The sequence below is a fragment of the Taurulus bubalis genome (assembly GCF_910589615.1).
Source record: "Taurulus bubalis genome assembly, chromosome: 19".
Taxonomy (NCBI): Eukaryota; Metazoa; Chordata; class Actinopteri; order Perciformes; family Cottidae; genus Taurulus; species Taurulus bubalis.
Genome location: NC_136607.1, coordinates 14224674 through 14247907, shown reverse-complemented (window position 1 = coordinate 14247907; position 23234 = coordinate 14224674). Strand labels below are relative to the sequence as shown.

At 39.5% G+C, this 23234-nt stretch overlaps 1 protein-coding gene across 1 annotated transcript; it reads left to right on the top strand.

Moving 5' to 3' along the window:
• Nucleotides 1–5835: 5835 nt before the first annotated feature.
• Nucleotides 5836–22662, top strand: gpsm1b (G protein signaling modulator 1b; the record flags this gene model as incomplete). Its single annotated transcript, XM_079235680.1, has 14 exons — nucleotides 5836–5984; nucleotides 7799–8020; nucleotides 9494–9629; nucleotides 9789–9931; nucleotides 11300–11423; nucleotides 12587–12702; nucleotides 12956–13111; nucleotides 13211–13319; nucleotides 13454–13568; nucleotides 15122–15192; nucleotides 15310–15480; nucleotides 19986–20148; nucleotides 20249–20454; nucleotides 20622–22662. 14 exons carry the CDS (start codon nucleotides 5836–5838, stop codon nucleotides 20829–20831), a joined length of 2091 nt encoding a protein of 696 aa, XP_079091806.1. The 3' UTR covers nucleotides 20832–22662.
• Between the last annotated feature and the right edge of the window lie 572 nt (nucleotides 22663–23234).

The following is a 23234-nucleotide window of genomic DNA, read 5'->3' as shown; positions in this document are numbered from 1 at the left end:
AAGCATTTGTGGCTTGAGTTCTTAGAACATATATTATTTTTCAATGAATTGCAACCGTCAGTGTACATTGTAGGGAAATGATCTATGTGATAATAACTGCATGGTAACATTTTCCAAAGAAATGGTTGGAGGGGAGGGCTGCGAGTTAAATAGGTAATATGTAACATACTCTGTGCTTAAACTCTATTAATAAAGTAACCAACATAACCAAACAGATCTTTTACTCATTACATCCTTTTTTTAATTTGAAGCCCAGTGTCTGTGACAGACTGCTGGGAATAAGGGTTGAAAGTTTTGAAGTGACTTTCATAAAACCTTCACACCCACACACACCCACACAGACAACCACACACACGACAAATACCCAGAGTCACAGTGCTGGTCAGGATCATATTGCCAGGTCTACCCTTGTGACTGCTGTCTCTCTATATTACAAACCGATGGAGTCAATAGATGACCTTTCTGCAATGAGGGTTGGGTGTGTGTGATTTTTGTGTGTTTGTCTGTAGCTGCTAAGGAAACGCAGACAAGACAGAAAAGTATATTATCTGCGTGGTCTTTGTAAACAAACAAGTCAATGGTTCAGTTTGCCAAAAAACAGTACCGTGTTATGAATAGAAGCAACTCTGAAGTGTTCTGAAGCATCAGATAACTGATTCTGTAAATTCAATGGCAGTTAGATGGCACCTTTATCCTGTCCATATACAGCATTGTCATGTCTTAAATCAGCGACACAATTGGCACAATAACAATCAAAAGGTGTGATGACGTCACCTCTTCGATGGAAGGATACATGCCTGGCTCTGAAGATGGGCATGTCATTAGATCTATGTCATGTTCTTCACAGAGACCAAGGATCATGGGAATTGTTGGTTATGAGATGCAATTATAATTATTCATCCCTAAATGTTGTGTTATGTTCTTTCCATGGTTTCTGTTGTTCGAACCATATTGCATGATTTTTCCACATTAGATCGCTCCAGACCAAACGGGGGTAAGAGAAGCTGAATCACAGAAGGAAAAAAAAATGCAGTTTTACAAGCAAATCAGACAAAAAGAAGAAAGTAGGAGACAGCTCTGCTGTTAATGAAAGAGAAATGCACTGCAAAGACGAACAAACATTCCTCGAGAGTTTCTCTTTGGTTTCCCTGACAACTGGCTGTGGCACTCTGTAATTATGGCTGGATCCCGACTCGGAGCACAGAGTTTCGTAGCTAAGCCAAGAATAATGGGGAGTGTAGTGTTGAACCCTGAATAAATATGGAACGAAGATCCAAAAAAAAAGAGCTCCAGGAAAGAAATGTAAATACAAAATGTGCTTATTTTTCAGAGGAAATAAATGTAATGAAAATGTAATCTGAAATATGATCCAGATTTAATTATTGGGACATATCTCAGGTTGTGGCTGCATATTGAAACTATTCAAAATGTCACAATTTATTAGAATTTATATTCCTGTTTATTCCTGGGTTTAAGTGACTTGGAATTCCATTCATATATAATATAATGGACAAGATTGTGTACAGTAGCAGGTGTATAATCCAGCATTTCAAACACTGGGTCAACTATGTAAGTTGTACAATATAGTTGTACAATATCTATGGCTGCATCTCAAGGTTATTTTTATGGTCAATGAATCTGCTTTTTAATTATATATATATATATATATATATATATATATATATATATATATATATATATATTATATATATATATATATATATATATATATATATATAAACATAAACTACTTCCTATAGCTTAAGTGCTAGTTTCAAATGTCACCAAATATATTACGCTTACAATGATGCAAAACACAATAGGGCTGCAAATAATTTTCATGACCGATAAGCCAATCACGGCACAATAATGTTGTTGTTTATTAATGGTATTGACCATTTGAAACTTTACAGCCCAAGGTGATATACTGTATTTTGATAGCTGGTTCGACCAACAGTCCAAACCCCAAAGGATTCTGTTAACTGTACAACAGAGAGAGTCATGCAGTTTGACAGTGAAAGGACACACCTCAGCCAGTCATAGTTGAGCTCACACACAACCTCACTAACTTCTTCCCTGAAACCTGTCCAACGTACTCTGTGCTGTCATGGGAACAACACTGGGAGACTGTCTTTTTTAGACCACAGGCAGGCTATTATGGGATGAGTGTCTCCCAACCAGACCAATTAGAGTGGTACTCTGAAGAGGGGATAGTAGCCTGTGCTGCACAGATCCATTCTCACTCCACCACAAAGATGACAAGAATTAGAGTCACTGTGAAAACCTTTTCTTGGAGAATAATACTTTTTTTTTTGGTCTTTGTCTTGCTGTCTTTGTCTATCTTTACATGCCCATTAATGTCTTTCTCTCGATGTTGGTCTCTTTCTTTCCGTCTGCAAATTGGCCCTCATACTATCTCTCACGCAATACTTTTAGTTTACTGACTTTGATCAAGATGAGTGATGATATATTGGCTTTTTAACTTAAAACTGCACAACTTGGGTTATTTAACAATGCCACCAGACGCTCCTAAGGCTATGCCCTTTTTCCACAATCTGTTTTAAAGTTCAAGGTTTTACAATTTAGTCGTGGTTAACAGAGGCCCCTGCACCATCTGCTGCTGGGCTTAGTGTCCGTATGTTTTCCCCCTCATCTTTGTCTTCTTTTTTAGCAGCACCTCTGTAATTACCTGCTTCAACTTCATTCCTTATCACTGTCACGCTCCCATGAAGACACTGACTGCCCTGCTGTATTTGCTAGGCCTCAGCAGCCACCTTTGAGTGGATAGATGCTCGGCTTCTTTGCCTTTTACTTTGTCAGACAAAGCTAATTGTATTAGAAGCAAAGGGGATGAAGCAAAGAAACACCTCCCTTGCCTTTAGTACATCATGAGAGCCTCTTGAGGACACATGCTGAAACCCTGTGTGCAGCATCAGAAACAATTAAAGCTTGCTCGGTGCCATACCACTGGGGCAAGTTGAAGGGACAGAGTCTTTAGCTGATTGGTTAACTACATTTGCTGTATTCTACACCATAGATAGGATTGCTCAATCATAAACATGTTTCCTCTGTGATCTTGTCATTTCATTGACCTTGTACCTTTCATCCCCCTGGCTACTGCCTTTGCACTGAAGAGTATAACCTCACTTCAGTCTACAACTTTGTTGATGACCTTGTTCAAATCTGCTTGTGGGAATTATCAACCTCTCTGTCCTTTTTCCCCTCTGAACGATTTCAAAGCTGGAGGGTTTTCCCCCACTCCTGCATAACTAATTGTTGCTATTTTAAGTCTGTTGTAGCCAAGGGTCTGACCTTGCACATTTGAAGGGCTGTGGTAACAGTTCCATACACTTTTTGTTGTGATTTACTTTTGTCTGTTGTGGCCAGCCAACCTAAAAGTTGTTTAGATTACTTAAAGTACAAGATTGAATGGTTTTGATGGTCACGATATTTATTATTGCCCTAAAAAAATAACCACTTGTGAAAATGCATTTGCTCTAGTAGTAGAAGTAGAGCAAATTCATATATTTGTTATGTTTGTATTTGTTAGTTTTTTACATAAATACTTGCTGTCTAAACCAGACTGGATAAATGGATGTAGCACTATTAAAGATTGAGACAGTTAGGTTTTGGAAATATGACACAGACGATCTTCCGTGAGATGATATACATTTGTCTAGTATCAGAGATTTCTCCATGCCGTTTATGTCCTGATATTTATCCTTCTAATATCTCTGGCTGGCGATAGGTCATTGTAGGCTATGTTGGAATTCAATGGCCAGGAAAGCTTTATGTCAATAACTAATTTGTATATGATTTTCCCATCAATGTAATGAAGTTCAAGTATTACATTCCTGGAATTAATCTGGTTATGTCATTCATCAAAAAATTGTATACATTATAATATATTAAAACATCACAATAGACAATCAGATTTTTTTTCATATCGCACTGCTTGAAAATGAAAGGTAACGAGGGAAAAATATACAAAAAAACCAAACACCTAGGGGACACTGCCAAGGTCAAACGATTCTTTTTGTTATCAGATCAAAGAGAATAGGCCTCTCTCCAGTTAGGAGCTATATCAACATATGCTATCAACATCTGTTTCGGAGAGCTCAGCACATAAGCCTTGTTTCACTAAAGACATTGTAATATGTCACAGTAACAAAGGCACAGGTGTGAATAATAAAATAATTGAAGTCTGCATTCCATGTTGCTGTTGCATAGAAAAGAGCCACAGTCAATGTTATTAGTAACACCTGTGAGCAATCAAAGGGAACGCCCAACCCTGGTGTTGAAACACCGTGTAACTGGCACACATGGGACGTTTAAAGGCAGGCACAATACTGGGTTTGCCTAAAAAAAAGGCATAACACACTTATTTTCACAACATAGCATTTAAAAAAAACAGGTGCAGTCAATTAATTGATTTGTGGTTTGAGGTGTAGAAGGAATGTTTTTTAGTGGAAGGACTTGTTTATTGTGCCTGCTGTCAAGGGTTACTGACACACCTGAATTGAATATCGTTAATGTTATTAGTTACATCTCTGGCGAGCTCGTGTGACGTCTCAAGGGCCGGACGCCGTGTCAGCGCAGGAGGAGGAGCTTTAGCGGCACATTAGCAGCGCAGACACACGATGCGTTCAGGTACATTAGATTAATTAGATTAATTACTATTATTAATTATTAAAGTGCGTACAGCGTGACTGAAATTTCCCCCATGAAGAATCTGCATTAAATATATTGAGCTTTTGGAATTTTGTATTATTTGGAAGTGAAAAACTGGTAATTACTTTAAACATTATCTAATGTATTGTAGTATTTGTTGCAGCATTAAAACATTTTTGTCCCAAAACCGTAGATAAATGAACATGGACATAACGTCTGAGTCATACATTGCTTATACATCAGCGTGACAATAATTCGGATGAATTATGCACTCATTCTTAATAGTTATAGGCCCATAACCTCCTCTTCACTCAGTCTTATTTGTGCTCGTTGGTGACCTAATAATGTTTCTGCCAGTGTCAGCAGATAGTTGGATTAGACTCGGCCAATCAGTTCATTAAATTGTCCCGACCAAGGAGGTGCAGATCACTGGATTAGCAATTCTCTCTCATCCGTCCTCTCATTGGAGCAATGGTCAAGCTTAGAAGTATTGCCCTGGCTTTGTCGTCCCTGACTGTAGACCTGCTCTCACCCAAATTGTGCCCCTCAGTACACACTCCCTCTTTCAGAGTGTGACTTGTTATGGCACGTCAGAACAATGGATCTTGCTGTCACAGCTGAGGACAGGTTGAAGAGCATGAAAAGGGAGAACATAGTTCTGTTGGGCATTGTGAGAACTGAATGACATTACGACAACGGACAACTTTCTGATTACACTCAGTTGTATTCGTGAAACATGCCCTAAACTGTTAAATCAACATGTTTTTGCGAATAAATAGAACTGTGCCTGGGACTGCTCTTTCGTGGAATATTCTACAATTCCCTCTTGACTGGCTCGGCTGTGGGATTTAGAAAGTTCATCTTTTGAGTTTTTGCAACATTCTCGAGGACTTTAAAAGCAGATGTGATTCTTTATTTATTTTTTTGGCTGGTTCGGGACGGTCTATAAATTTCACTTGGGTTGTGTCCAGGTTCGCTGCAACATTGCTGACATTTTGCAACTTTTATGAAGTTATTCTGTGGACTACATGGACTTTTAAATAGAAAAATATAACCTAAATGAGCTATATCAGCTAATATCACTGAACGTAAAGTGTACTGCTTGAATGGACTGCATCTCTCATTGTTTTTGGACCGTCGCTTGTCTTGTTAACCTTTGCCCACATGGAAGCTGAGCCTTCCCCTCTGACTGGAGCAGAGAGCGCTATGTGTAGACTGGTCCACTGTGGGCCCCGACCTCAAGCTATGCTCAGGCCGTTACACTTGGAGCTACAGGTGTATGTGGACAAAACACGAACCAAGCAAAAACACAGGTACTGCTTGAACACTGCAAAGGACCAGTCATGTGGCGATTTCTGTTCCTTGGCAAGCAAGATTTTGCAAACCAAATGACCTTGGTGCACACTTATTCTAGATAAGGATAACTTGAGAAAATTTGACCAGACGATCATGTTGGTAGTGTAAATAACTTAAGTACCTGTTGCAATAAATCCTTTTTGTAATTTCAGTCAAGTGTTTAGCAAACAGACAGAGGAGACGTTTGTGTTTCCATTTTCCTTTGACTACAAAAGGGATACAACATTCAAAAGGGCTTGTACTGAGTGAATTGTGCTTTTTAATTTATTTAAGATGATCAACATTACAAGAAATCACAACAGTAGTTTGAGTGCAACGGAAATTAGGTAAACATTCAAGTGACCCTTTACATAATCATGTATGATGGTGCATTGCAAAATGGCAACATAAAGAAAAAGGGAACTGGTAAATCCAAAGAATGGATAAAAAAATCCAATAAAATGGGTCCCTGTCCAGTGTAAATGGAGAATCAGTGTCAGAGATGTATACCTAATGGGAGAGCAGGAGTGTAAAGAGCTGTTTCTTCAATGCACCTATGAAACAAACGCTGATGAGTTTTCTGCAGATGAAACTATACATGTACGCAGTATCTCTTTGCTATACTTTTTCAATGGTGCCATTTGTAAAACAGATTAGATTTGAGGATAATCCTCGCTTAACTCTAAATTCTAGTACCGTATCTGGAATTTAGAGCCACAGCTAAATCTGCTGGCCTTTAGTTTATCCTGGATTATACAAAGAATCTGGGGTGTATCCTTTCTGGATGCAACTCACTGACGTGTGAATGTGCGTGTGTGTGTGTGTGTGTGTGTAAATTCTTTCAAAGGAATACATGGTAGTACACACAGTACATGTCCTATGGTCACACACACTTTTGGCTTGATTCATCAATATTTTGGTACATCCTTTTTTTTGCCTCTTGAAATTCTACATAGCGCCTGGTTTCTGATTTATAATGAACAGCTCTATGATGCTTACTTTTCATATTACTGAAATAGTGTCCATCGAATACTTTAGTTATTGAGTCGGCGTCATTGATCCAGCAGTTGCCATGGTGACAAATACATTGTAGAAGTGGATGGAAGATTCGTCTCGACTTGGCCTCTGATATATTTCTGGAAACGTGTTGCTTCGATTTATATTCCAGCTTCACAATGTAGGAGCGCAGAGATACACTTGGATGGTCACGTTTTGAAACGGGAGTTGATGATTTTTTTTTCCCCGGCAATGAACAATATTAGTTAATGAATTACTCTAATATCTTTTCATAGAAATACTTACTATTCACAACATTCAAGATTGCCTTTAATCTCTGTTCGCAATCAGTTTATCGTAGTCAGCCGATAATGCAAAAACAACTTTGTCTTTTAAAAATCGGACTCCAACAAACAAGCTGACATGAGAAGTAATGAGTGAAAAAGGTGTTGCACTTTTCAAAGTACTCGTCCCTCAGCCTCAGTTGCTAAGGCAACAGTCCATAGATTTGGCTTGTTGTCATGGTGACACTGGTAATTTGTTCCTTACCCTGAGAAGATAATAAGTGTCGATATTTCTCTACAAATCTTATTCGTTTTATTTTTTTTCTTTGCCCACACCATACGACTGCATACAGATCCAGATGATGGAAAGCTGAGGTACGAGTCAGTTGAGGTCCAGAAGCCATCGGGTCTTTACAACGGGCCGACCCACAGTTTGGGGATGAAAACCCAAATAATGAGAGACATTGTTCTACCTCTGATAGTGCTCACATGTTGATGTTTTCTGTGTTAAGGATGGAGGCCTCTTGCTTGGAGTTGGCCTTGGAAGGAGAGCGGCTGTGCAAGGCGGGGGACTTTAAAGGAGGGACAGCTTTCTTTGAGGCAGCCGTGCAGGTCGGCACAGAAGACCTGAAGACCCTCAGTGCCATCTACAGCCAGCTGGGCAATGCCTATTTCTACCTCAAAGAGTATGGCAAAGCCCTGGAATACCACAAACATGACCTTACTTTGGCCAGGTGAGCATTGCTCCTTCTTAATTGCTGCTATCTACTGCATGCGCACGTTGGTTGTTGTTCTTGTTTTGAGCTGGTCAAAGTATTAGTTACATTATATGCAAAAATAAATACTGTAACAAAAATGTCTAATTTAGGCTGTAATATGTACCATGCATTCATGCTTTGACCCTCTTTCACCTTTGACAGTTTATCTATTTGATGTTAACTGCTCCATTGTTAAATAAAAGGCTTTAATAGGTCCTTGATAATTGCTCTGTGGGATGAGATATTAATATGCACTAACCTGCTTTACATTTATGGAGCGATACACATTCCCACCAAGGAGGCGAAGGGGAGACTATTGTGACAATATATGCTGCAAGTAACGTTCTTTTACTATAGGAGGACGTGATTCATGCAATTTACTTCCAACTGTGTTAAAGTTAACCTTTGCAGACTTTAACCGGCTCTCTGCTCGCCCGCTGGCAAAAGTCTGCCGGGTGAAGTGAAAGGGCGCGTTTTGCATCATCTGGCGGCTCCTCACAGGCAAATGAGCGAGGAGTCTGACGCTGGTAAAACAGAGGACAGCCAAACATTGTTCATTTGCACATTCCACCCACATTGCAACAATACAATGCCAGTTGAAAATCTGCAAAGTTTCCCTTTGAATTTGAGAGAGGTATTTTCACAGAGTCAGATATTTGGTGTTTGAGGCTTTGCCGCAATTGACAGGATCAATAGTAAACATCCATGTGTTATTACAAATCACTCTCTCCAGTCTTGGATAAAAGCCGGTATATGTTTATCCCAGCATTCAAATCCACATGAAGCCCATACATTAAGTGAAGTTTATGAGGCACTCAATGCAAAAGTGTTGGTGCTTGTTTGCTCTGGTGGCTTAAGGCACTAAAACAGAGCGGCCAGCTTTGTAGCCTGATTGCAATTCAATTAGAAAACATAAATCCTTTTAGGATAAGTCTGATATAGCTTCAGGATTTTGGCTCACAAAGAAAACTTTGAAGCTGGGTTTTAGTTATTCACATCACTAATCGGCTCATTTATGCATCCAGAGCTCTCTATTGGAGGATTGATATCATAATGATTCTGCCATTTGATGTCCAGACCAGATACATAAAGATATTTAACGATTTTAGTGTGTTGACCTTGAGTTAGACAATGAAAATTCCAAGAAAAAGTGAGGGGACTTTCTAATAGCAACAGTCGACAATACCAGCTGGATATTTAGCTTTAGTGAATAATGTGGCCCCCTGCAGTCAGAGCAGCTGGTTCTTCAGCAGGGAGCTGATCAAAGACCCCAGGAGGATTTACTTTGTTACATTACAGTCTCACCAGGGCCACTGGGACCTGGACCCATCAGTAAGCAACCAATTGGAAATGCACTGTTCAGCCTCTCCTCATTATATCTTCTTCCAAAACCTCTATTGTTTAGTGAAGTGACATATCCATTAAACAAAAAACCTTTTATTTTCTCAGAACAATAGGAGACCGAATTGGAGAAGGAAAAGCCAGTGGCAACCTTGGTAACACATTAAAAGTGTTGGGGCGTTTTGATGAGGCTGTGGTGTGCTGTCAAAGACACCTGGATATTTCTCAAGAGCAGGGGGACAAGGTAACATGCATGTTTGTTTTTCATTTATAGTCTTGTTAAAAGACCCAGAAAGACACACGGATCATCTGGACGTCTAGAGCTAGGTCTTTAAGCAGCCTTTTTCAGTTAGTTTCACCTTTTCTCTTTTGTTGTTGTGTTGTTTGTGTCGTCTGATTGCAGGTTGGAGAGGCCAGAGCGCTGTATAACATCGGCAACGTGTTTCATGCAAAGGGCAAACAGCAGTTATGGGGCTGCACCCAGGAACCAGGGGAACTGCCTCCGGATGTCCGAGACACTCTGCAAAGGGCTACCGGCTTTTATGAGTATGTATTGTTGAGTAGTGAACTCGTACACAAGGGGATGTATAATGGAGAAACTCAAAATCACAATGGTAGCCTAGATGGGTGATCTTAACAGTATTGTGTCATGTCAAGATGGATTTATAACTCCAAAATGTTGCTTTTCCCAAAACAATTCGTACAGAAATCTTGCCACTAATGTTTGATCCCAACTCACCTTCTGCAGTTATTATCACTTACAATACATCTTTTCCTGCGTAGCACATCTTGATGCCTTTTTTTTTTTTAAATTTCCCAATTCTTGTCAAAAAGCAGTCCTGATTTGATTGGGCTGTGTAGCCTGTGTGTTTGATCAACGCTATCTCTCCTGAGATCATCTTGTTAACTTCTATACAGAATAACAATTACTTGAATTTGCCATTATTCATTGTTCCATTTATATTCACAATCCCCTCAGTCCCTGATGCTTAAAAGCAGCCTCACAGACTGCTGCCACTGTCAAACTTTACAGGTGGACTGCTGTGGGAATTGATGACGAGATGAGTCGGTATTCAACTGAAAGCTACTCTGCATTGTTGCTGAAGATTTCCAATTATTTGTCATCAGACCACAGACTTTACTCCAACTGCTCTGTGAATGCCTTCTGGCAAACCACAGGCTCATGTATGCCTCTCTGTTAAAAGCGGTTCCTTCAGGCCAATCTGCCTCATAGCCCAGTTCTGTGAAACGGAACAGTACACGCTGCTGTTCTTTAGACAAGATCTTCCCTCACGGCTAACGCGCACTGTTTGTCAGTCGGTCGACAAAAGCCTTTTTGTGTAGTGTTTTTATTTTTTCAAATACTACACACAAATTTCATCTCCAAACCATTATCTGAATGAGTTCTTTGAATTTCCTTGGAGAGTTTCCTATCTAGCATGAAGGTTTATCTAGATATTCTAAATGTCTTTCTAAATCATGGGCTTCCAGTGTAATTGATCCCAAGTGGACTCTCAGTGACATTTAAAGGAAATGAAATGCAGGGAGTGTCATCTTCGTCACCTTTGTGAATACCATCCCGAATAAATAATAATTATGACAGTAAATAGGAGCAACAAATATAGTACATATATAAATTATCAAGGCCTTATTAAATCCATTTACTAACACCAAAAGAGAAAGAGAGGATTCATACGTGGTTCATATTACAGGCTAAACCTTTTTCTTTCATTTGCAAAATGAAATAAAGTCTGCGCTTATTGCGTTTAATAACTAATCATAATAAAAATACCATTGTTCATTAATATTCATAAGTACATTATATGGTTGTATTTTAATGTTGTGTAATTGTACCACTTATAGTAAGAATTCCCTTTAATACAATTGACATACTGTGTGTACTTTTGTCTGTAGGATGAACTTGTGTTTGGTCAAAGAACTCGGAGACCGAGCAGCTCAGGGGCGGGCCTACGGGAACCTGGGCAACACCCACTATCTGCTGGGAAACTTTGTGGAAGCTATCAAGTTCCACCGTCAGGTGAGAAATTTGAGATGTTTACCAGCATACTATTAATAACACCAGCTCAGCGTTATCGGCCAGCACAGAGCAGTGACTTTGCGTCGCCATGTCAGCAGCCTTATTTCCAAGGTCGTTCACCTCACGGCTATTCAGGAACTAATACAAATTAGGAGACACAGTGCAGTTTTGTTCTCAAAAAAATTACAATATTCCATTCATCTCCACTTAATTAGATCAGGTTTCAAGTACTGTGAACACAAACGCATCTTCCTGCTTGGTTTGCCTTTACCAAACCCTTACAAACACAATACAATTGCTGGAGTGTTGGTGGCTTGTGCACATGCTGTGTCTCAACAAGAGGCAATTGCACAATAGCATTTGCCTCTTGTTGAGAAAAGATCTTACCTAGTTTGCTTTGCACAGACTTCAGTCTGACTGTAATTGTCCATGCAAAATAGCCGATTCTCCAATGCACAGCCAGTTTGAAAGTGAAGGAGGGACTTACTTGTGCCATTGTATGTACGATACATACTATTACCTTCTGAATTAATACAAATAGCAGAGTTGCACTAAGTGCAAGGACAGGGATAAAATATTGTGTTTTATTGAAACCTGTGCTATTTTCCTGTAGGACGCTAGCGGGAGATGATTATTCATGCTCGTCCAAGCTTTTCTTACCAGTAAATAACACCTCGGTGAGCTTTTCAGTGGATCACGATCCACCTCACCCTGAAGCAACACACTGTGCAGAGACTGATGACCTCTCATTGAAAGAAAATGGATGAAATTGGTTTCTTGGAGAATCAGTCACAGCCATGACTTCATGCTCCCCATGTTTTCTGTCACTCTTCATTGTAAAGCCGGCCTCTCATCTCTTCCCCATTACAAATCTATCAGTGTTCCATAGAGGAGAGCACACTTCCCTTAAAGGGTTTTTGGAGGAGCTGATTTGATGCACCACCACTGCTGCTGTAGCAGCACATCTTTTCATGGAACCGTGTGCCCAGCAGGGCTTTCAACATGAACTTCTGTAATGACCTTTGCTTGTACCTTGAGTAAAAAAAACATAGGGCAAAGTAAGGTGAAATAACTTTTACAAACTAGCTTCTATAATAACAAGGCATGTTTAAGGTGTTGTGCTAATTTAGTTTGACTTGACCTTTCTGCTCTGTCATTCACAGCGATTATCCATAGCCAAAGAATTTGGGGACAAAGCGGCAGAACGACGAGCCTACAGTAACCTCGGCAATGCCCTGATATTCCTGGGCCAGTTCAACACAGCCACTGAATACTATAGGTGAGAAAGAGAAAGAGGAGAGTCTGACATCTAGTGGAGGGAAGGTGAAGTGAAGCAATTTCAGCAAAAGTAAAAAATATGACTGAAACATTGTGATACATGACAAGAGATCTCTTTAAAAAACAAAGTTCTGTAAGACTATGTTTTAATTTTTTCTTCCTTTCACTTTCCAAACTCTCTTACTCATCTGTCAACCCGCTTACCTTCAAAATGTTTCCTTCACTCAATGTATTCCTCTGTTTATTTTCTAAAGGAAAACATTGCAGCTGTCAAGGCAGCTGAGGGACCAGGTGATGGAGGCTCAGGCCTGTTACAGTCTTGGAAACACCTACACCCTTTTGCAGCAGTATGAGAGGGCCATAGACTACCACCTGAAACACCTGTACATAGCCCAGGAGCTTACTGATAGGTAAAATGAGCAATATCTCTACATACGCATGCACACAGACATGCATGAGCAAAGGAATATTTTTTTCCCACATTCATCTGCATGTTCATGTCTCATTAGAGTTGGTGAGGGCCGTGCCTGCTGGAGTCTGGGAAATGCATACGTGTCTTTACAGAACCACAAACAAGCTCTCCACTATGCACGAAAGCATCTGGACATATCTAAAGAAGTGAGACTTTTATTTATTTATATAGGAATTCTTTAAAAAATCTTTGGTAAAGCCAAGACTCCTTGCATTCAACCTAATTTGACTCACCTGGCTCTGTTTGTCTCTTTGTCCCTGCCTCTTAATTTCTTCCTCAGATTGGAGACAGAAATGGGGAACTGACAGCCAGAATGAATGTAGAGCAGCTGATGGAGGCTCTGGGGGTCAATGAGAGCGACCTTTCACCTTCCAGTTCAGAGTTTGAGATGCAAGGTAACAGTATAAGTTATTGTTTACCTTTTTAAACATATCATGTGTTAAACATTGAGTCAAGCTGGCTTTATCCCCCTGTTTCCAGTCTTTAAGCTAAGCTAACTAGCTGCAGCTTCATATTTACACATGAGTGCTATCAAGCAAATAAGTGTGTTCCTTATCAAGAAAAGTGCACACACATACAAATTGTGTGGGAGAGTATGATTTCAAAGAACCCATAAGTTGCTCTATTGAATGTTAGTAATGGAATTATACTTGAAAACATTGTCCTTGTCTCCACTAATTCTAAATTCTCAGACAATGTGAGAGAGGCAAAGTCTGCTTGGTTTTATACAGAACAGGCTAAACATCCTTGATTTATAGCCGTGTAAAATCAATCAGTAGTTTGTACATAAAGGTCCACTGCTTTTAAATTTACTGTAAATTGGATGAAGCAATGACATTAATGTTTGCATCTCCCTTTAGGATTTATTCTGCTATATATTTTGCATAATGTAGAATATTGAAATGAATATACAACTATATGTTTGGTAAAACAAACAAGGAAATCAATCTTACAGGATATAATAGCAACTGTATAAACTAAAGACTTTAGTTTACTTTGGGCCACTAGTGGTTTATGCGCACTTATTTCTTTGACATTGTGAAAAATTACTCAGTTTCCTTAGTCGAGGCGCAGGAGATTAAATGCCTCTCTGTGTGCGCTTGTATTTATGTTTGTGTGTTTTGAATTTTAATGTAAAAGTCCATTTGCACTCTGCAAAATGTGGTTATGGGAAGCTGTCTTGGAGCTGTACTTGCCCTTCCTTCTCACAGAAATAGGAAGAAAAAAAGAATATCCTTCAAGCTCTATAATTTATCTTATGAATTTTAACTGTATAAATGTTACTGAGGGTTGAGCATTACTACATCCCCTCATAACTGCAGCGGGGAGACTCTAACATCTATTTTGCAATAGTTTTTAGTTTCTGCACTTTTAACTATGTTTGACAAAAATAACGTGTGGGCTGGAGCAAGCTAACCGGAAAAATGTAAATCCAACTTAAGGTGAGACTGAACTCAGGCTAAATGTGAAACAAAGCCAATGGCTGTGTAGATGAAACTTCTTGTCTATTATTATTATTATTATTATTATTATTATTATTATTACTATTACTATTATTATTAGTATAGACTCCCACCAACTGATAGGGAGCATGTGTAGGAACTGTACAGTCTTTATATGTACAGTCCGCCTGGCTTTTGTGTTGTTTGCTTTCATGAAACCCCCCCTCCCCCTCCTCCGGGCAGAAGCTTACACCCATGTCCTACATTTCACTCTCGGGTGCGGAGCTGGCAAACAGACTCCTATTCAGATGTTTGGTTGTCTACCTAAACCTCATATCCACACCGAATATCATGGGACCAATGCTGGCCCGAGAATTAACAAAGAGCATTGTGCATGCTTGTTTTAATTTCAGACTGAACTGTTTGAAGGATTCTTCAGTTGTGAGATAAGTTGTTTCAACATTATGTAATGTATGTAATTGTTTTCTTTTTTTTTTTTACTGTAGGAGCAAGACCCAAGTTCACCAAGCGAAACAGCATGGACAGTGTAGAACTGTGGAAGTACTCTTCAGACAAGGTGAACGTCTCTCTCACATTTCACTCCATAGGAACATGCGCCTGTTAATGTGGCCCACACACACCTCTCCCCAAAGAATTATCAATCCCGCTCTAACAATATGTTCTACTACTGCAGAACGGAGAGAACCAAGACTTGGAACGTATACCCAGGAGATCCAAGAGTCAGCTGTCGCAGCCGGGCAAAAGAAAAGGCTATCCGGACAGTCAGTCATCGGATGAAAGGCCATGGCTGGACTCCCCTGTTGACACGGATGACATCACTGTGCAAGTCCCACCTCCAGTGCCAGTGAGTAGCTTCAGTTCATTTTATTATTTGCTTCTTACTATGACCCAAGTTTGCTCCTTAAGCGGTGCCAGATGGAAGCTTTCCTCTCGACAGAGACAGGCTAGCAGTTTCCCCCCGTTTCCAGTCTTTATGCTAAGATAGCCGACTGGTAGCGGCTACTGCATATTTACTATAAAAAGTGCTATCAATCAAATATTTTTGTAACACTTTAGCCCCCTGAAGTGTTTTATGTTGGCCTATTCTGAAAATATTTTCTGATATTGTTTAATAATTCGGAACTGCGAAGCTGCGATCTATAAAATGTAAGTTTTGCACTTGTTGACAAAACACTTCGCTGCACTCGTAACATTGTCAAGTTTCCAGAATTATTGAAATGCAAGTACTCTTCAGTCTTGAGACTTAAAGCCTTTTTAATTCAATCACTGAGAGGCCAAGAAAAGATGAGTTACATTTTTTTCTCCTAGAAAGCATCAAGGGGACTGGAATGCTGACTGCTGAATTCACCCAACTACCTACTAACTGTCCAAAATGTCTTCAGGGCTTCTGCTTTAAAGAGAAAATGAGAGAAATTATAGAGATTAAATTGGGAACACATCCCTTAATTTCCCATGAGGTTATACAGTATTATGTTAGAAGTCAGATACAGTGTAAAAGGTGTCTTCTTATTAAATGCAAACAGTGCTCCATTTGCTGTGAACTAGATTCTTAATGAATATGCCGTTTCACAGCTGTTGTATCCCTACAATTCTGTGCCCCCACAGCACCTCGTCATGCCCTGCTTCTGTGGCAATGCTAATTGTCGTAATCAGCAAGCTGACGCACTAAAAGAGTGGAAATTACTGGGATGCGTGATGATATAGTAGTTCATCACAAGGGACTAGAAAGACAAATGTTGGTGATCCTGATGACTTTGAAGCATAGCTTTTTTCAATCTTCTAAAGTCAGCTGTGTGTCTGTGAATACTCTTTCCTCAAGCTTGAATTTGTGTTGTTTTGTTTAGATGTCAGAGTAAAGTTCACATTCTAGCATTGTTATGTCTTAAGAACCAGTTGTAATCATGTCACGGTGCAACAATCACCGAACAATCAGTGCTGCATTTTAAAGCAAGGAATTCAGTCTGCGTAAGGCTTTTTCTAGATCGACCGATATGAAGGAACTGCCATGGGGCCGTAAGGACACACAGTACATAGTTGACAAAACATTCTCAACACAAGGTCAACCAACGCTCTCGGTTCGTAGCTGTCAAACGTGTCACATGGTCTTCATCAGCAGATGGCCTAAAACCTGACCGTTCTGACGATAAAACAATCTACTACTTACTGGCTCAATCTGGAGCTTTCTACCTTATCACATGGTCTTCATTAGCAGATTTAGGACTGTTAGGTTTCATGTGTTTTACATTTTATCTTCAGTTTTCCTTTTATCCTTCCTCTGTAGTGAATTAAGATATTAACATAGGTTAGAAATCACAATGTTGATGTATTCTAGTAAGAACTGCCTTCGTCTTTTATTCTCCTTTCACACACATCTTCATTTCCCTCCTCTCACTCGTGTCCTACCTTTTTTTATTTCCTCTCATCTCTCTCGTCTTCATCGCATGTTTCGTTCTCTCTTGTTCTGTCCCTTTGGCCTACTTGATTAATTAAACATCACAGAGAGGGAAGTGAAGAGATCATGGGGGCAAGGACAGAAACTGCCACAAGTCACAACTGATTCGTGTACAAATAGCACAAGTCAATAACAATCCCATTTCGGAGATTTTTTGATGTGCATGCCAGAAGATAATATTTTGTATTAATGGTATATTATTTAAGTTGTTGAGTGCTGACATCGGTGGTTATTGTCATTTGATCAGCTGATCTCTGCTGGCTGCCACTGTTGGCATGCAATTTAGTCATGACTGTACCAGTGCACCCATCTTTTCACCCCCTCTTTCTCTCCTCCTCCCCTCCTCCCATTTGTTCCCCCCCAGCTCACCCCTATGCTGATAATGTGACCTTGATCACAGAGCTGCTACCCTCCCCACAGGGTCAACCCACCCTGCTTCCCATAATGAGTTGTTTTCCCACAGTGGATGAACAGGATAGAAATGGCCTGCAGGAGAACCACACCGAGAGGGAGAGAGGGAGGGGGAGGGAGGGAGAGAGAGAGAGAGAGAGGGAGAGAGAGAGACAAATTGGATGGTTGAGATTAAAGGAAGGCTGGAACAGAGAGATAAAACAGGAGAGGAAACTTTGAGGGAGGTAGTATAGTAGAGCAAGAGAGCAAAGAGAGAGGGAGGGAAGTAGTGGGTGAAAGTAGGGGAGACAGAGGTGTGAGTCGGCGTGAGGACAGAGCGAGAGGGAAAGAGCTCAGAGAGGAATAAAAGAGACAGAGGAAGAAAAGGTGCTGCTGGTAAGATATTTAATTTATGTTTTACAGCTTGAGCAAGGATACCAGAGAATACTAACTTTCTTTTCCTTTAGATCTTTGGCACATGTGACTGTATGTATTTGTGTATATATATTTGACTCTACTTACAGGGAGTTGATGTAGTGTAAGTGAAGAGCCTTTTAATGCTAAACAGTAACAGTTTTGTTTGAAGCATAGTGAAAAAATAAAAAGGGGGAGGAAATATTGCTAGAGTACAGATGAGTGAAATCAGCTGTTTGCTGACGCTGACCTACTTCACATCTCGCTGTAAGGCAAAGTGATTTTAACTTCCTCCACTAGTGTTGAAGATGTCACACATTTTTTGTAAATTATGGTAATGTTTGTCTCTAATATATACATTTTTTGACTATACTTCTCTCCTCCGTCTTAACACGGTTTTCAATCTGTGACGCTTACTTTTACCCCGTCTCCCGGTAACCTGCTGGTGGACGTTTTGTTGCTGTTTTGGCATCACAAACTGTGTGTGTGTGTGTGTGTGTGTGTGTGTGTGTGTGTGTGGTCAAGCAGTTCAATTGAGCCCTAATCCATCGTTAGTTTAGTTAATTAACATTTAGACTGTTAAGAAACCATAATTGATTGCAGAATGATATGATACTGTATGATATTCTGCTACTGACCCGAATAATGTAGTTTAGTGTTTTTTGTTCTTTTATATTTTTGTCATATGAATATAATTTATATTGTGTGTATATATAGTAACTCTAACTTTTAATGCTTAAATAATATTCCTTTACCTTAAGTTCAGCACATGTAGAGTTATTTTAATGGTAAATTACTGTTGAGAATGTATTGGTTCATTCTAAAGTTTTGCTCACAATTGAGATGCATGGCGTAAAGAAAAACAAAAAAAAGAGGTTATAATTATTGAATCTGGTTAGCTTTGCCCTATGAAAGACTCTTTGTGTTTTTGTTTTTTCAGATTTGATGGGTTTTACTCTTCGGGCTCATCCAGATTATTTTAGTGAACCTCTTCTTGGAACTGCTCTCAGGCATTTCTCAGTAGAGCGCTTGAATTTCTGAGGAATTCAGCTTATTGTAGTGATTTTAGTTTAACTAGTTGCTTTTAGTATATTTACTTTTAAAATGCAGATGAAAGGATCTTTTATTATTATTATTATATTGTTTTTACTTTGTCTGAAAAAATTTGGGTTGGACAGCAATTTATTCTTTTTTTTTTTAGCTCAATGTTACAACTCAAATAATTGTATTGCCGCCGTCCTCATTTGGTATCGTAGCGGATTGTCAGAATATTTTAGTAGCGCTTGTTAAACAGAAACATTCCACGTCTGCTTCGCTGGCTCAGTGTATTTGTAGCTTAAACATTTTTCATGCGTCTGTTGTTGCAAAGCTTAAACACATTAGCTGGACTGTGACACTGGATCAGGGCTACTCGGTACGATGGGAGAGAGCAGTGCTGTCAGAGGATGACTAGTTGTGAGGATGTGACACGTTTATAGCATTCAGTCAGTCAGGGATTGAATTATTTATCGGCTAATCATTGATTCAAGCTATTTGCTCTTTTCCACTGCCAAGTTGTATTTAGTTGGTATCTAACACTGACACTGATTTAAGTGTGACATTTTAAACCAATACATTTGTTCATGATTTTTGTATTATTCGGTCAATCAACTAAATAAACCCAAAAATATAACAAAAAAACAGTTGAACTATTACAACGTGGCAAATTTATTACTGATCAACATGATGTATGGCCGCGACAGCCATCTGTTGATATTTACTTCTACTTTTACGGGGCGCCACTATGTGGGCCATTTTACTTGAATACAAATGGGTTGTTTATTTTTACATGACATTGTATGATATTGTATCACCTTCAGTATGTAGGCCAAGGCCAACCCATCTGCGTTAATCAGATTATTTTTCTCGACGACATGCTGGCCGCCTTGAAAATCCCCATCGTCATCATGCAGATCTGCGGATCATATTTCTTATCTGTAGGAACAACATAATTAGGTAGTCCATGTGCCAGACATTTCTCCTGTAATGTCCCCATTCAGTCATGTGTGGACCAATAACGAAAGTGTTACACCAACTTGTCCTTTTTCTTTCAGAAGCTGGGCCGTGACCCGTCCGATGAAGACTGCTTCTTTGACCTCCTTAGCAAGTTCCAGAGCAGCCGCATGGACGACCAGCGCTGCCGCCTTGATGAGCCACAGAACGGAGACGACGGAGAAGGTGCTGCGAACTCCGTGCCGTCCCTGAACGAAATAATAGGTTGGTTGAGAACAGTATTCCCATACCTAATATGGTCCTTTTTTATTGGCTATTTTAAGGACTCCTTTTTTGATAACTGGACTCCTCTCTGTTCTCCTAGATACTGCAATTCCCACTTCCCCCCAGACTGAAGAGCTGTTTGATTTGATTGTGAGCTCCCAGAGCCGCCGTCTAGATGACCAGAGGGTTAACGTTGGAAACCTTCCAGGACTGAGGATCACTCATAACAATTTGGGACACTTGGTGGGTGAGGGAGATCATCAAGAACCCAGCGATGACTTCTTCAACATGCTCATCAAGTGCCAGGTGAGCCTAAACTCAAAGATTTTTCTCCTCTTAGCTTCTTAATTATTGGTCTTACAATGGAGATTGTCGTACAAGGATTAGAAGAAGTGGCCCAGGTAACATTATGGCCACAATGTTGTGTCACATGTTCTTCTACACTCTGAATGTATCTTTCTCTCTGACTGTAGTCCTCTAGGATTGATGACCAGCGGTGCTCCCCACCAGAAGCAGGGCCCCACGCCCCCACAGTGCCTGACGAAGACTTCTTCAACTTAATCCAGAGGGTGCAGGCCAAGCGTATGGACGAGCAGCGCGTCCAGCTGCCCTCAGACGACCAGGACGACCCGGACGACCCGGAGTCCCCTGATCCCGAGCCGCCTGGTGGTTTTTCCAGCTAGGACTTGGTGAATTTCATGTCAAAGAAAATACAAGCGGAAGAAAGGAAAGAGGGCGGAGCCAACATTTAAAAGACGGCACTGAAGGGTGAACTAACAAGATTTTATATAACAAGACAAATTCCATGTGCAATAGGTGGTGCCCTGTCAAATGTTGCTCGGTGTGTTGTGTTCTAAATGTGTGTTTAATATAAGGGGAAAACAAGCAGACTTCAAGATCGATGCTGTAAGAAGGAAATACATTTGGGAGAAAATGAAATAGTGTACTCGATCTAATGCCTTAATCAGCATTTTATTTTTTTCAGACTCAAGATTGTATTCCCTGCTGTCAGATGTGTTCTGTAGAGGCACATGATGGGCATGACGTGTAATATGGACGATTAATGAGCAGTATGAGTCGTGGGAATCACAAAGATATAATGATAGTCACTGTGTTGGTGAATAACATCAGAGAAATTACAGATTTGCACTAAAATCTTAACCAGTTTTATAAAGATATGAAATATAATGTATATACCAACTGTTCTTATCAAACAAGTCAAACTCTGATCAATGGTGATTTATCATTAAATTGTTGTGGTTCCCACTGCTCATACAACTAGTGTTATTTGTGCAGTAACAGTATTCGGGATCATCATGCAGTGAAACTACTTTGGTCAGTTTAAACTTTTCCACTTATTGATTACAATGCTTCATTTTTTTTCTCCTGACAAATCAATATGATTCCTTTTTTAAATTGACAGTGAGAGTGAAATATGATTTCCCACATACATGTTATTTATGTGCATTCCTGCATTTTATATAAATGCATCTCCTCACACAGTATGCAGTAACCGAGGTTACCGGGCAATCAATATTAAATAGCTGCTTCTTTTATTGATCCAAGAATCAAGTCGTGTGAGGATTCAAGCTCCAGTGATGTGTTTCTGCTTAGCTTTGAAAGTAACGCAATCTGCTGCCCATGATGTTCTCAATATCTGATAACGTACTGCCATTATTATCATCCCATAACATAGACATAGAAGCAGATGGATAAGATGAATGTGTGATATTTTAACTAATACCATGAACAATATTGAAGCGCTACTAGTGTGCTGCCTCCCTGTGGTCAGAACCTTGTATTACCTCTGAGAAATACAGAGTGCAATGTATTGGGGGTGAAAGGCATTCCCTACTCTTGAATATTTGTAGGACAACATAATAATAATAATAATACCACACAATACAGGTGTGACAATTCTGACAACTTTCCTCTGGTTTCAGCAACAGTGTTTCACCAACTTGCACCATAAATGTGGAGATTTTAGCAAATCGTCTCATAAAGGTCACAGTGTATCATTTCAGTTCAGTGTGCATTTCTATATATTCTTTGCCATAAAAGTTTCTAAATCAGCAGGAGAGGTACAAACTGCATAAAGTAAATTTGAATCGGCTAAGAGTTTGAAACCTTTTGCTGTGAAGAGCATCTTTATAACGGTACTGTGCTAAAAGAAGTCGACCTTGCCGATGTGCTTGGTTTTTATTCTTAAGTATTGCATACCTCATTTTTGTACCTCAAAGCTCCTGAACTGAGATGTTGAGTTCTGAACCAGGATGGATCATGTACCGAGTTCACAGTGGTCGTGTTTGAGTCCTCTATCTTTGATAAACATTGGAAGCTAAAGTAAATATTTTCTCTTTACGTTTTTTTGTGAATTAACATTTTTAGAAAGTTCTTGGTACGCTTCAATTTGTCTTTGCCATAATTTGTACATATAAATATATTTTGTATTTATGTTCCATATGAGGACATGAATATGTCCCCTCATGCTTTTAATAAAATGTTTCAGATGTTTTTTTGGGGTTCCATTCTTTTTTTTCTTTCTTTTCTTTTATAGGTTTAGCAAATTAATGAATATAGTGGCATTACAGTATCAGAACACATCGATTCATATTTTTAAACCGAAGAAGAATACATGAGCAACACTGACCTCTATAGCACAGAAATATCATCACAGCCGGTACATTGGAAAATAAATGGATTGCCCCAAACTAATCCGTAGAACAAAGCTTGAGGGGCTGACAGACGTGTTGGTTTACTTCCAGTTTGGTTGCAGCACCATGATTCAGTAATTTATTAAAAGACAAAGACATTAATTCAGCCTTTTCATTGTTATATTGACACTTTCCTTTTTTTCTGCCTGAAGACGCAGTCCCTAATATTAGGTCATGTCTAATTTATCTCCATTCTCTCATAATGTTAATAATACATTCTTAAATCGCAGTCACTAATGACTCTTGGAATAATTATGACAATAAAAAACTGTGCCATGACATATTAGTTCCCCTTTCTACTATTCTGAACTAATGACTTCCAGTGGTGCATTCTGCCACAGCCCCTTTTTTCCTCTCTCACATGCCTCCTCC